This window comes from Heterodontus francisci, chromosome 6 (genome assembly GCF_036365525.1).
Source record: "Heterodontus francisci isolate sHetFra1 chromosome 6, sHetFra1.hap1, whole genome shotgun sequence".
Lineage (NCBI taxonomy): Eukaryota > Metazoa > Chordata > Chondrichthyes > Heterodontiformes > Heterodontidae > Heterodontus > Heterodontus francisci.
In genome coordinates this window covers 154,394,015-154,409,700 of record NC_090376.1, presented here as the reverse complement: position 1 = coordinate 154,409,700, position 15,686 = coordinate 154,394,015, and the positions used below count along the sequence as shown (strand labels likewise).

The 15,686-nt window shown below is 44.2% G+C and overlaps 1 protein-coding gene across 5 annotated transcripts in view; it reads left to right on the top strand.

Annotated features, from left to right (window-relative positions):
* The window catches only part of abcc4 (ATP binding cassette subfamily C member 4 (PEL blood group)), a 566,891-nt gene that overhangs the window by 89,345 nt on the left and 461,860 nt on the right, over nucleotides 1-15,686 (top strand). For all 5 annotated transcript variants that reach the window (XM_068034379.1, XM_068034378.1, XM_068034377.1 and 2 more), the window contains exon 3: nucleotides 14,444-14,564. In XM_068034379.1, coding sequence (XP_067890480.1) covers nucleotides 14,466-14,564 — 99 coding nt within the window. In that variant the 5' untranslated portion in view covers nucleotides 14,444-14,465. The remainder of the gene's footprint in view (nucleotides 1-14,443; nucleotides 14,565-15,686) is intronic.

The window sequence follows — 15,686 nt, the reverse complement described above, 5'->3', positions numbered from 1 at the left end:
AAACATTGCACCATTGTTTAAAAAAGGTGCGAGGGATAGGCCAAATAATTACAGGCCGGTCAGTCTGACCTCAGTCGTGGGTAAATTATTGGAATTAATTCTGATAGGATAAACTGCCACTTGGAAAGGTACGGATTAATCAGTGATAGTCAGCATGGATTTGTCAAGGGAAGGTTGTGTCTTAGTAACTTGATTGAATTTTTTGAGGAAGTAACAAGGAGGATTGATGAGGGTAGTGCAGTGGATGTGGTCTACATGGATTTTAGTCAGGCATTTGACAAAATCTCACATGGCAGACTGGTCAGAAAAATAAAAGCTTATGGGATGCAAGGGAATGTGGCAAGTTGGATCCAAAATTGGCTCAGTGGCAGGAAACAAAACGTACTGGTCGACGGATGTTTTTGCAAAGAAAAGCGGTTTCCAGTGGCGTTCCACGGGGCTGAGTGTTGGTTCCCTTGCTGTTTGTGGTATATATTAATGATTTGTACTTAAATGTGGGTGGCATGACTGGGAAATTTGCAGATGTCACGAAAATTGGCTGTGTAGTTGATAGTGAAGCGGAGATCTGTAGACTCCAGAATGATATCAATGGTTTGGTTGAGTGGGTGGAAACGTGGCAAATGGAATTCAATCCAGAGAAATGTGAGGTAATGTATTTGGGGAGGGCAAACAAAGCAAGGAAATACACAATAAATGGGAGGATATTGAGAGGGGTAGAAAAAGTAAGAGACCTTGGAGTACAGGTCCACAGGTCCCTGAAGGTGGCAGGACAGGCAGATAGAGTGGTGAAGAAGGCATATGGAATGCTTTCTTTTATTGGCAGAGGTATAGAATACAAAAGCAGGGATGTAATGCTGGAACTGTATAAAATGTTGGTTGGGCCACAGCCAGCATGTATTGTGTACAGTTCTGGTCACATTACAGGAAGGGCATAATTGCTCTGGAGAGAGTACAGAGGAGATTTACAAGAATGTTGCTAGGGCCTGAAAATTGCAGCTATGAGGAAAGATTGGATTGGCTAGGGTTGTTTTCTTTAGAACAGAGGAGGCTGAGGGGCGACAAAACTATGAGGGGCCTAGATAGAGCAGACAGGAAGGTCCTGTTTTCCCCAGCGGAGAGGTCAATTACCAGGGGACGCAGATTTAAGGTGATTGATAGGATTAGAGGGGACCTGAGGAAAATCTTTATCACCCAGAGAGTGGTGGGTGTCTGGAATTCACTGCCCGGATTGGTGGTGGAGGCAGAAATCCTCAACTCATTTAAAAGGTACCTGGACTTGCACGTGAAGTGCTGTATCCGGCAAGGCTACGGACCAGGTGCTCGAAGGTGGGATTAGATTAGGCGGCTAGTTTTTTCACTTGGCGCAGACGTGATGGGCTGAATGGCCTTCTGCGCCGTACCTTTTCTATAGTTCTATGGTTCTAAGAAGTCAAAGGCACGTTTTCGACTTGTCACTGCATTTGCCGATGTTGGGCACTACAGTAAACTAACCTTCACTCATGCCACATGTTGATTCAACCTTACACAAGATTACCCAGTGGAACCACATCATTGCAATAGATCTGACCAATGCCTTTTACCAAATTCCATTAGCACAATCGTCAATGAAGTATTGTTCGTGGTCACACCCTACAAAGTTGTCTGTGCATACACTCGGTCTGCCGTGGGCATGCCTGGCTCTCAAGCTGCGCTTGAGGAATTGACATGCACGTCCTAGGTGATCTTCTAGAGGAGGGCATAGTTGTTAAGCTTGCAGACATCCTCTACAATGGTGGTAATAGTCGTAAAGAACTTCTTCACAGCTGATAACATGTACTACATGCTCTGACACGATGCGGTCTCTGCCAGTCCATCCTTAACACTGTCATCTGCTCTAGGACTACAAATATTTTGGGATGGATTTGGTCTCGGGGCACCATGCAATCTTGCCCTCACCGGATGGCCACCCTCTCTACCTGCTCTCCACCAGAGAAGGTTTCTGGCATGAGATCTTTGATCAGGGCTTACAAGATGGTTTGAAGTGTCCTTTTTCAGTGTGCCTAATACAAAGCTCCCTTGAATGTTCTTATTGCCAGACATCATTCCAATGAGAGGATAGAGTGGACAGATGATTGCACAAGTTTCCAAATGGCACAATCTGCTCTTTCATCCGCTAAAACCATTGCCCCTTCCCCATTCCCATTGGGTTGTTACAGATGATGCCGTTAAGAAGCAAGGCATCGCATCTGCCCTCTATGTGACCTGTGGCAACAGACTCAAACATGCTGGTTTTCTCAGTGCCAAATTGCCTGGTCGTCAAATCACCTGGTTGCCTTGTGAAATTGAAGCTCTGTCCATTGCAGCTTCTATCAAACAGTTCAGCCATATACTGTGCAGTTCAAACACCATCCTTGTGTTCTCACAGACAGCAACCCATGTGTGCAGGTCTCTGATAAACTGCAGGGGAGAATTTTCTGCCAGTCCACATGTCACTCCCTTTCCCTCCGTGGTCAGTCGCTACCATGCCTCTGTTAGACACCTAGCTGGATCTACGAATATACCATCGGATTTTGCAAGCTGCAATGCGCTTGATTGTGATGATCCCATGTGCCAAGTCTGTTCCCTCATACACCAGACCTCAGATTCCATTGTTCATTGGGTATCCATTGATAACATTGTGTCAGGCTCAGCAAAACTCCCTTTCACCAGCAGGCCCACACTATCCAGTCTGAACGTCCCCTCCTTTGTCGCACTGATGCCAACCTGTTACAAGACACCACTCTTCAAAGAAGCTTACCAACAATTGTGATGTCAAATGCTACCTGGGGATTGCTCCATAGCACAGGATGGTTTGCTCTTTGTTCAGGGCAATGACCCCCTTGCCCCCTCCAGAGAATGCATTATCATTCCGTGTAATGTCCTAGAAGGCGTTATCGCCGCTCTCCACCAACGTCTTGGTCACCCATCATGTCATCAACTCAAATCGGTCACCTACTGATATTTCTATGCGCTAGACATGGATGCCTCCATTGAACTGGTCATAGCTTGCTGTCATACTTGCACTGCTATCCAGAGCACCCTGCACACTCTCGTTCCCCAGTCTTAGATTAATCCTCAGAGGTGGTTGGCATCTCATTTGCTGCTGATATCAAGCATGAATGACAACTCATTTTAGTTGTACGAGAATGTGTCGCTTCTTACACAGCTGCTTGCATCATTGACAACAAAAAAATCCCATGATAGCTTAAGGGATGCTTTGCTCCATTTGTGCATTGTGTTTTGTCCACTCGATGGTCCCCAAGCTGTCATACAGACTAATCCTTCCTCTGGGTTTGACGCTTTGTTAAGAGATAAGCTGCTTCAGGAACATCACATTGCCATTGAGCTCGGTAAATCGATGAAACCTAAAATGAAGGTGGTACGGGAACTGGAGAACAAGCTTTTATACCAAGACCCACATGGAGGCCCTATCTATTGCCACTGCATGACTTAACTCCCACCTTTGTTTCCAAAGCCTTTCTGCGAGCGAATTATGGACACAGAGAGACCAGTTCACCATTGTGCATATTCCCCTGTCCGACAACAGGGTTATTGAGACTCAACATAGGCTCCGCTAGGTCAGTCACCCATATAGTCAGAAATCCAAGGCCCCCCCACGAGTGCAACCAACACTCACCTCAGTTGATATTGGTGATCTAATCTCCCTTCATGTCAATCGCAACAAATTGCAGGCCCGCCAACTCTACTTGGTTACCTTTGTCAATGACGGCTGGTGCAATATTTGCAAGTTCATCAGTTCCCAACTATGTAACACAATTTATCGAGTCAAGATATCTGAATGCTACAAGGTTCCTTCCTTCTGTACTGGCTTTGTGATCTGCACTTCTGGCTATGGTTCTACCAGTCCCAGTGAGCACTCCTCACCCGTCTGGCCCGTTCCTGCAAACCTTAACATGCTGAGCTGTCTACATCTTCCACAGCTCCAGTGTTAACTACATGGGCAACTATGCAAACTCCACCCCCTATGATGGGTCCCCCGGTCCTGCCCCAATTACTAATTTTGGGACCGATCCCTGAGCTGCCCCCCACGCAGAGATGCAGCCTGATTCAGAGCTGCAGTCTGTATCGCCTAGTCCTCTGTTGCAGTCTGCAGCGCAAGCCCCCGATTTGACACAGCCATCTGATCCTGTCTTGTAGGCCCCTGATTCTATAGCACGGCTTTTAGCTCACCTATTCGACCGTCTACATGTACCACTATCCCTGTTTACTCAGTGCCTGCTTTGAGACACACAACAGAGATACCTCCCAAAACATCCAGCAGATTTAATACTTCAGATTCAATGCTATTATTTGGGGACAGATAAACCCCACCAGTTGGAGTGTAGTCCACCCTGTGAACTGTGTTTGTCTGCCCACAATTTATGCCCAGTATGCATATCGTTTTTTGTGATTTACCTATATTCGTCTGGGATTTTATTCTGAAGTGAAGAAGCTGTTTGTGTATATTCAGCCTGGTTAGGTTTTAATTTTTGGGATTATTAATTAATGTAAGAAGGAAATTTGATATAAAGAGGAAGAGAAAAAGAAAGGTCATGCCATTACATGGTTGTGGTTGGGAGCCCATTGCCATGCGGGCAATTTATATTGCTTACTTGACTGCTCCAACTTGTGGTTGCATTCAAACTCGATGTTTTCACTTAATTACAGTTGATATTGTGATTCAGTTTATGCGCCAACTGAAAGGCAAACACAGACCACTGGCACTGAATCATAGAATGGTTACAGCACAGAAGGAGTCATTTGGCCCATCGTGTCCATGCTGGTGCTCTGCAAGAGCAACTCACCTAGTCCCACTCCCCTGCCTTTTCCTTGTAACCCTGCAAATTTTTTCTCTTCAGATAATTATCCAGTCCTCTTTTGAAGGCTCAATTGAACCTGCTTCCACCACATTCTCAGGCAGTGCATTCCAGATGCTAACCACTTTTCCTCATGTCTCTGTTCCTTTTTCCAATCACCTTAAATCATTATTCTCTGGTTCTGGATCCTTTGGCCAATGGGAAGTTTCTCCATATCTACTCTGTGCAGACCCTTCATGATTTTGAACACCTTTATCAAATCTCCTCTTAATCTTCTCGTCTTCAAGGAGAGCAAACCCAGCTTTTCTAACCTGTCCACATAACTGAAGTTCCTCATCCCTGGAAGCATTCTCGTGAATCTTTTCTGCACTCTGTCTAAAGCCTTAAAACTCTTCCAAAAGTGTGGTGCCTAGAATAGGACACAATACTCCAGTTGAGGCCGAACCAGTGTTTTTTGCAGGTTCTTCATATCTTCCTTGTTTTCGTACTCCATGCCCTTATTTATAAAGCCTAGGAGTCCAAATGCTTTATTAACTGTTTTCTCAACCTGCCCTCCAACCTTCAATGATTTGTGCACATATACCCCACAAGCCCCTTTGCTCCTGCACCCCTTTGGAATTGTGCCCTTTAACTTATATTGCCTCTCCTCATTCTTCCTACCAAAATGAATCACTTCACACTTTTCTGCATTAAATTTAATCTGTCACTTGTCCACCCATTCCACCAATCTATGTCCTCCTGAAGTTTATCACTATCCTCCTCACAGTTCACAATACTTCCAAGTTTTGTGTCACCTGAAAATTTTGAAATTGTGCCCTGTACACCCAAGTCTAAGTCATTCATATCTATCAAGAAAAGCAGGTGTTCCAATACCGACCCCTGGGGAACTCCTGGAGTGTTGTCGTATTTTGAAATTGCAATTGCATTGTATATTGAGTACTCTAGAGGCTGCTGTAGAACACACATGCTAGCTAAGAGAAAGTGAAACTCAAACAGAATAAAAGGAGAAGCCTTCGCATTCAGCTGCTGCAGTCTTTGTCTCTCTGTCTTTGCCTCATATCCTATACCAAACTAAACTTCACTCAAGTCCTGAGGAAATCACAATGGTGATGTGGTAAACAGAAAAAGGATAAAAAGAAAGTGAGAAACATTGCTTTCAGGTATGAAAATTTTAGAAGCTTTTGTCTACTTTTACAGGCAGCATTTTAACTTGGAAACTGTTAGGTGCACACAGGAAGCTTGTACAGTGTATACTCCCACATTGATCTCTCCAAAATAACTAATCAAAAAAAAATTGGATCACTGCAGAGAGGTTTAGTCTGAAAGGAGTGTGATATCGGATCCCTTATCACTGTGTTGCTGATCAATATGATGTTGTCTATGCCCAATCCACCACCTTTTGATGTGCATTCAGAGCCATCATCCATATCCTCAAATTGGCTGCGATGTTTTGAAGGCGCAAATGCATAGACCAACGAGTCCACGCCGACCATCAACCACCCATTTATACTAATCCTATATTAATAGTGTGCAACAGCCCCGACAAACAAATTTCTCTGCAGCGCCTGTGGAAGAGCCTGTCACTCCAGAATTGGCCTTTATAGCCACTCCAGGCGCTGCTTCACAAACCACTGACCACCTCCAGGCGCGTATTCATTGTCCCTCGAGATAAGGAGGCCCAAAAGAAAGAATATTAATAGTGGTGTGTGGCGCAGCGCCTGGAGTGGCTATAAAGGCCAATTCTAGAGTGACCGGCTCTTCCACAGGTGCTGCAGAAAAAATTTGATTGTCGGGGCTGTTACACAGTTGGCTCTCCCCTTGCGCCTCTGTCTTTTTTCCTGCCAACAGCTAAGTCTCTTCGACTCGCCACACTTTAGTACTGCCTTTATGGCTGTCCGCCAGCTCTGGCGAACGCTGGCAACTGACTCCCACGACTTGTGATCAATGTCACAGGATTTCATGTCCCGTTTGCAGACGTCTTTAAAGCGGAGACATGGACGGCCGATGGGTCTGATACCAGTGGCGAGCTCGCTGTACAATTTGTCTTTGGGGATCCTGCCATCTTCCATGCGGCTCACATGGCCAAGCCATCTCAAGTGCCGTTGACTCAGTAGTGTGTATAAGCTGGGGATGTTGGCTGCCTCGAGGACTTCTATGTTGGAGATACGGTCCTGCCACCTGATGCCAAGTATTCTCCGGAGGCAGCGAAGATGGAATGAATTGAGACGTCGCTCTTGGCTGACATACGTTGTCCAGGCCTCGCTGCCATAGAGCAAGGTACTGAGGACACAGGCCTGATACACTCGGACTTTTGTCGTCCGTGTCAGTGCGCCATTTTCCCACACTCTCTTGGCCAGTCTGGACATAGCAGTGGAAGCCTTTCCCATGCGCTTGTTGATTTCTGCATCGAGAGACAGGTTACTGGTGATAGTTGAGCCTAGGTAGGTGAACTCTTGAACCACTTCCAGAGCCAATATTGATGGATGGGGCATTTCTGACGTCCTGCCCCATGATGTTCGTTTTCTTGAGGCTGATGGTTAGGCCAAATTCATTGCAGGCAGCCGCAAACCTGTCGATGAGACTCTGCAGGCGCTCTTCAGTGTGAGATGTTGAAGCAGCATCGTCAGCAAAGAGGAGTTCCCTGATGAGGACTTTCCGTACTTTGGACTTTGCTTTTAGACGGGCAAGGTTGAACAACCTGCCACCTGATCTTGTGTGGAGGAAAATTCCTTCTTCCGAGGACTTGAACGCATGTGAAAGCAGTAGGGAGAAGAAAATCCCAAAAAGTGTGGGTGCGAGAACACAGCCCTGTTTCACGCCACTCAGGATAGGAAAGGGGTCTGATGAGGAGCCACCACTGACCACCTCCAGGCGCTTACCCATTGTCTCTCGTGATAAGGAGGCCAAAGAAGATATTGGTACCATTTTCCCTCTCACATCCCCACCTTCCTTCAATTCTCCTACCACCTACCTACACTAGGGGCAATTTTTATAATGGCTAATTTACCTATCAACCCGCAAGTCTTTGGCATGTGGGAGGAAACCGGAGCACCCGGAGGAAACCCACGCAGTCACAAGGAGAGCTTGCAAACTCCACACAGGCAGTACCCAGAACCGAACCTGGGTCACTGGAGCTGTGAGGTTGCAGTGCTGGCCATTGTGCCACTGTGCCGTCCTGTTTTGCAACTACAGACGGAAGAAGCCAGGCTTTCTTCTACACAATGGGGGAGAAGAAATAGAAGATATCTTTGAGACACTTGCGTCTGGGCAAAATGACTGACTCCGCAAAAAATGCGCCGCCGACCTACTTCACACCCAAGAAAAACCCCATATACAAAACCATTGTTCTCTGACACACTAAGCAACAAGTAAACGAGACAATATTGCACATGTTTGAGGCAACTAGCAACCAAATGTGACTTTGGTCATGTTGAACAGAAAATCAAAACACAACTAGTTGAAGGCTGCCTCTCCTGCCAACTATGCTGAAAAGCACGTGAGAAAGACAGAAAACTGAGAGCTGCTGGAGTTAGCAAGATCACTATCGTGGTGAGTTCAGAGCTACTGAAGTTGAGGCTGCTAACAGTAACTATCACAGTCCAAGTTCAACTTCTGTGAACACTATTCATTGCTCACATGCGAGGAAACCACCTGCAAAGCAAACAACAGCCATCTCACAAACAGAGCTGCGACTTCTCCAAGGAATGTTTCTACTGGAGCGGTACTTACCCACACTGGACAGAGTGTTAGTTAATGGTGTAAAGCCTGTGGAAAAACCCAACCACCTGGCTCGTGTTTGTCACTCATCAGCAAAATCAACTCCTATGACCAATACCAACAGAAGGGTGCCATGTATGCATACCACAGCAAAAGGGCGAGAGAATGTTGCCAAAATAGAGGCAGATGACACTGAACATTCTTTTGAGCTCTCAGACACCGCAAACTGCTACATGTGACAGTGACCATTGACTGCTCAGGCTTCGATGCTCTCATAGACACAGGAGCTTTTGTCAGTGTCATAGGAAACAAAACATTCAACCAATTTCAGGATTGCCCCATTCTCTGCAAACCAGGGAATATGAAAATTTTCCCTTACACAGTAACAAACTGCTGAAAATCCTCAGGACTTCTGAAATGCCAGTTTCATTCAAAGGCATGAGACCAAAACTGTATTCTGTGTCATATCAGGAACTGTGATATGCTTATCATTTTCCACACAGCAACAGGTCTTCACATAATTGCAGTCACATATGCGATTCCTTTGCATAACAAAAACATTCTCGAACTGTTTGCTTCACTGGTATCAAAAAGATGTTACATGCAAGCTGCATGTAGACCCTAATGTGCTGCCAGTTGCCCATCAACAGCGACAAATACTATTTCATGTCAGGAAACAAGCAGAGAAGAAATATCAATGCTTACTTGATCTTTACATTATTGAGAACGTTGAAGATGAGTCTTCAACCTTTGGTCTCACCCATACAATTTGTCAAGAAACCCAAGAGCGAGAATCAGATTAGAATCTGCATTGATATGCAGTCACCAAACTAAGCCATTCAACAAGAAGGCCACTTGACATCGACAATCAATGATATCATAGAGAAAATGAATGGTGCTAAACACTAAACTTGACCTCAGTGCAGGCTACCTTCAAATCGAGCTTGCAGAAGAATCGTGATATTTTGCTGTACTTGCTACTCACATCGGTCCTTTTCAATACAAGAGGCTCAGCTTTGGAGTCAGCTCAGGAGTTGAGGTATTTCAGCACTTGATTCAATTTGCACTTCAAGGACTTGAAGGCACACTGAACATCAGTCTGTTCTCCTAACTATTGAATCCCCTATCACTATTGCATTCCTGATATGCATCTGATGGGACTGAGGTGCCGTGCTATGCCTTTATTTATTAGACTATTACCTAAACTTATCAGAAATAAAACCTAAGGCTTAAAAAAAAAACTTGAGATGCAAAACTTAAAACCTGATATTTTTTAAACCAGATTTAATTATTCTAATTCCTTATCTTAAATTCTTACCTCAATATTTACCCTTGATCACATTCTGTGTTCCCTCTGGCTCTGCTGCTCCTTCCTTGCTGCACTTCACCTGCCTGTGTTGAGTTGGTCTCACTCAGCACCCATTCCTTATGGTCTTGGACCTGCTGTGGTGTCGTGCTTTATATCCCGCTCTGTTCTCGCTCAGCTCCTGCACCTTCTGGTGAAGTATATGGCAGGTGCAGGTGCGAGGGCGCTAGCTATGAAGAGAGGTTGAGTAGATTAGGATCATTTTCATTAGAAAGACGGAGGTTGAGGGGGGACCTGATTGAGGTGTACAAAATCATGAGAGGTATAGACAGGGTGGATAGCAAGAAGCTTTTTCCCAGAGTGGGGGATTCAATTACTAGGGGTCACGAGTTCAAAGTGAGAGGGGAAAGGTTTAGGGGGGATATGCGTGGAAAGTTCTTTACGCAGAGGGTGGTGGGTGCCTGGAACGCGTTGCCAGCGGAGGTGGTAGACGTGGGCACGATAGCATCTTTTAAGATGCATCTAGACAGATACATGAATGGGCAGGAAGCAAAGAGATACAGATCCTTGGAAAATAGGCGACATGTTTAGATAGAGGATCTGGATCGGCGCAGGCTTGGAGGGCCGAAGGGCCTGTTCCTGTGCTGTAATTTTCTTTGTTCTTTGTTCTTTGAGTGCAGTGGGTGCATCCGAGACAGGCACAAAACACATGTAATAGGGCATGTTGCTTTGCTGGTTACTTTCATTGTTAGAATGGATTGTACAGAATTAATAACCAGTTGAAGATAACAGAACCACTGCCCAGTAACTCTAGTTTGACAGGAATGTGCTTGGATAATCTGTTGTCTGTCTTGATGGAGACTCCTCTGGCCAGTCCTCCCAAATGCCTACACATATGGCAGTAAGACTGGAGGGTAGTGTGCCTAGGAAACAACTCCAGAAATACAATTTGCAGCTAACTCTTCTCAGCATGTTGACTCCAGGATAGGAAGGCTACCATAGCCCTAACATGCTCCATGTAGTTGGTGGTCAACCACCTCTCATGCTCCAGTTTTGTAGATAACACTTGGAAGAAGTACCAGGTTAGGCATAGAGATAACAGTGGCAACAAACAAAAGACAGTGGTACAAAAATAGTATTGTGAATAGCAGGTAATGTCTGTTCAGTTTTTCCTATAGTTTGGAGTTGGTGTTTTGATATGAGGCATGGGAAATGTTTGGATGTTTACCCAGTTTATAATGATGTGGTGCTTGGTTAGAGACAACATTGTTAGGTGGCATGTTTCTGCAGTGAGGACTGCTGGTTCTTACGGCAGAGAATTGACTGAGCCACAAGGTTTTCCTTGGCATTTTGTGTCTGCTCTTGCTGCTGCTCACCTTCTTCCCCTGTTGTCTTCTGTTAGCTCCTTCCTCTGTGTCGTGCTTAGCAGTCCTCTTTACAATGCAAAATTCATCAGCAGACAAAGAGAAGGTCACTATCCTGCACATTTGCACAGGACTGTACTGAAATGCCACACCAGGCCCGTAAGACACCAGAAATATATTTTTAGCATTCTGATCATGTGTTTGGCTATCACCTTGGGTGATAGAATAGATTTTATTGAGCCTCTGCTCAGTTTAGGTCCTGGGAATATGTAAGTGTCACCAGCCAATGGATAAACAAGTGCCCTTTATCTACCAGGATTCCATGGGCACTCAACTTTGTTTTTCAAAGAATAAAACGAGTAATGGTAAATTCTCAGGAAATGTACACTTGCGTGCATGTTTCTGTGACGATGACAATGTTATGAACACTGGACTTTGTAACATGATTATGTTTTAAAAACTCTGATTTTTAAAAAGTTTAAGATGGAGTCTGTGAAGACCTTATATCCACTCTGCTTAAGGAAAGACAGAAATCTTGGTTACCAACAGAGAACACAGATCAAAGTCTTTTTTGCAGAACAGAGACTGCAGGGGTATAGCACCTGAAAAATAATGGATTTCACTCTCAGACTTTCAGATTGCAAACAAGGAGTTAGTGATTCTGAGGATGCAAATGTACCAGGTGGCTGTCCTGAAACCAGATTTCTGGACTTTGCACATTGGAAAAGGACAATGAGTTATTGACTTTTGATTCCAGATAAATTTAACAGATTTTCTGAAGGCAGCCAGGTTGTGAGAAAGGAAACCAGCAGTGGCAACCTCAGAGCAGGCTGTAAGACAGGAAGACAACCAGCAGTGGCAGCCTCAAGGGAGGGAGAGGGAACATCTACTTTCAGAGGATACTCATACAGCGAAAGGCTGCAAAGACTTGAACCAGTTTTGAAAGTTGAGGTTTGCGGAGAAGTAAAGGCCCAACAGGATCACCAGGAGGTACCTTATGGACGTCCAGGTCAGCAGTGCTCGGAGAAGAGAGCGAAGAGGACATTGATTTCAAAAATGTCTGGGAGATCCAACCCATTGCAACTCAGAGGAGTTTGGGTCTTTTAACTACAAAGATTTTGCCATAAAAGAGGACTGTCTAAATGCATAGTGTGGTGTGAGGTTTTCAAGTATTTTAATAAGTAATGAAAATACCTTTCTTTGTAATTTGGGGTGTCAGCTACTTACAAAGTACTATTTAGTTAATGGGGATTTCTTTTAGTTTAGCTGTTCTAATTAAAGTCTTAAAATGGGGAGTTCATATCTTGTATTTTTAACATTAACGGTCTCACTGCGGTCGTATGTTGATGAAATGGAACGCTTTTCTCTTGTATGATGCTTCATGGATGTAAGGAGCTTATCCTATCTATCCATGTGAATTCCACCAATGGACCCATGAAGTTTGGGAAATCCTGCCACTCACATGAATTCCCACAGCTTTCTGATGCTGCGATCTTTGATCCAGTGGAAGGTGATGTATGGGAAAACAAAGATACATTAGTTGACAACTGAATGAACAATGTGGCAGGAATCCCTTGAAGTTGCATGAAAATAGCCAGAAGCAAACAAAAAATAAATAAATCTGATGGTCAGTTTGACTGCCAATGACTATGTGGTGGTTGTGGGAGTTACCTTGCAACATTTGACAACTCTTGGATGGCTTCCCTTGGGAAGCAGAGTCATACGCTGATCCTGGATGAGGTGGAGGTAGGATCTGTGAAGTTAATACATTCTGGTGGCTTGTTATTTCGGGGTAATTCTCTGTGCAACTGGATCTTTTCCTCTGCTGTTCCTCTTTTCCTCTTTTTCCTCCAAGAATGCTATAGCGGGAAGTCATTGTGGTCAGAGACAAATGAAAGAATGAATAACATTCAACAAACCAGCAAAAGATCCCATGGTCTAAAATGAGAAGGCATAAATACCCGCCCTCTTTTCCCCGCCCCCCACCACCATTCCCTGGTACTTTGACTTAAAGGCCTGCTACCCGACCCGAGCCCGACGGGACCGGACGACGTAGTTCAGTTCAGGTCGGGTCAGGTTGCACTTCCGGGTCTGGCATTTGGGGTCGGGTCAGACACGCTCTATCACAGGTAAGTGGCTTCACTGTTAATTTAATTTTTTAACTAGAAAGTTGTTTTTTTAAAGTTATTTTAAGCTGGTGCAGATCAGCAAGAAAGTGAAAAACGGAAGATAAGTCAACTGATGGTTGGGTCGGGTCGGGCGCGGGAAAATATGGAAGGACTCTGTCTGGGTCAAGCTCGGGTCGGATGTGATTCTGTTGGGCTCGTCGGGGGTTTTTTTTTTGCAGAACCGAGCAGGCCTTTACTTTGACTCCTCCTTAAATGCATCTATGCTATTCGTCTCAAATATTTCTTGAGGTAGCGAGTTTCATATTCTCAGTAAAGAAATTTCTCCTGAGTTCCTCCTTGGATTTATTTGTGACTATCTTGTATTTATGGCCCCTTGTTTTGACTCCCCAGAAGTGGAAGCATCTTCTGTACGTCTAACCAATCAAACTCCTTCATAATTTTGAAGACCTCTATTAGGTCACCTCTCAGTCTTTTCCAGAAAAAGAGCCCCAGCCTGTTCCGTCGTCCTATAGTTTAGATTGAAAATACTTCTCTTTACCCTTGCACCTCAGCTACAGGATATGGTTGTGCTGTAAAGGTGTCCCTTTCGTTGTAAGTGAAGGTATGATGAGAAATATGACATCTGATACTGCCTTTATCGTGCCTTTATGTAAAACTTCATGCTGACCAATGGGTGGATGCTCCTGGCCTCATCCAATCCAGTTGTGCTGCAAAATTAGAGATAAAAGTTGGAAATTACGCCTGAAATTCGTGGAATAGTGACCTGCATCACTCGGGTGGGGGCTGTGGTGGTGGAAAGCAAAAAGGAAAGCTGTGATTTTCTCTGTGTTGAATATTTACCTGTGTACGTGTGGAGATCTTCTCTCAGTTTGATGAAATCCTTAAATTGGACAACTGCAGTCTAGATAGATATATGTCACATATTCATATCTCTTGATTCCCATCAAAACAAATATTATTGAAGACCTTCAGCAAATTGTGACAGTAATTTATATATTTTATTTTCATGTCAGAAAATTATGGTTGACATTTGAATATCTAAATGATTTGAGAACTACATGTGCTATTATGTTGTCCCTATCTTTTGTCCAGGCACTGGGATAAAGAAGTCCAGATGGCACAAAACCAAGCTCGAATTCCCTTCCTTTCAAACGCCATTTTAAAATGTTTCTGGAAATCCTATATTATTTTAGGTGCATTCAGCTGTTTAGAGGTAATTATAGATTTTTTTTGTTGAAAGTTATTTATTTGCTCCCAATCCTCAAGTTTGCTGCTTGTTCTGACCATTTTATATTTCTCCTCCTTGGATCTAATACTATTCCTAATTTCTTTTGTCAGCCACGGTTGAGCCACACTTCCTGTTTTATTTTTGCACCAGACAGGAATGAAAAATTGTTGTAATTCATCCATGTGCTCTTTAAATGCTAGCCATTGCCTATCTACTGTCAGCCCTTTAAGTAATGTTCCCCAATCTATCATAGCCAACTCGTGCCTCTAATCTTCATAGTTTCCTTTATTTAGGTTCAGGACCCTAGTCTCAGAATCAACTGTTTCACTCTCCATCTTAATGAAGAATTCTATCCTGTTATGGTTGTTCTTCGCCAAGCACAACAAGGTTGTTAACTAATTCTTTCTCATTACACAATACCCAGTCTAGGATGGCCTGTTCTCTAGTTGGTTCCTCAACGTATTGGTCCAAAAATCCATCACGTATGCACTCCAGGAATTTCTCTTCTACAGTATTATTGCTAATTTGGTTTTCACAATCTATATGTACATTAAAGTCACCCATTATTGCATGCGTCTTTACTTTCCTGTTTAATGCCATCCTCTACATCACCACTGCTATTTGGGGGTCTGTATACAATTCCCACCAACGTTTTCTGCCCCTTGGTGTTTCTTAGCTCCACCCATACAGATTCCACATCAGGATTCTCTGAGCTCATATCCTTCCTCACTATTGTATTGATTTCCTCTTTTACTAACAATGCTACTCCACCTCCTTTCCCTTTTTGCCTGTCCTTCCTAAATATTGAATACCCTTGGATGTTCAGTTCCCATCCTTGGTCACCCTGCAGCCATATCTCCGTAATTGCAACTATATCGTATGCGTCGGTGACAGAGAAACTGGGAGAATGGGATGGAAACAGGGTATGAGGAAGTCTAGTCAAGGTAGCCATGGGAGTCAGTGGGCTTATAGGAACATAAGAACAGGGGTAGGCCATTCAGCCCATCGAGCCTGCTCCACCATTCAGTATGATCATGGCTGATCGTCCACTTCAATGTTTTTTCCCATACTATCCTCATATCCCCTTATGTCCTTTGTATCTGTCAA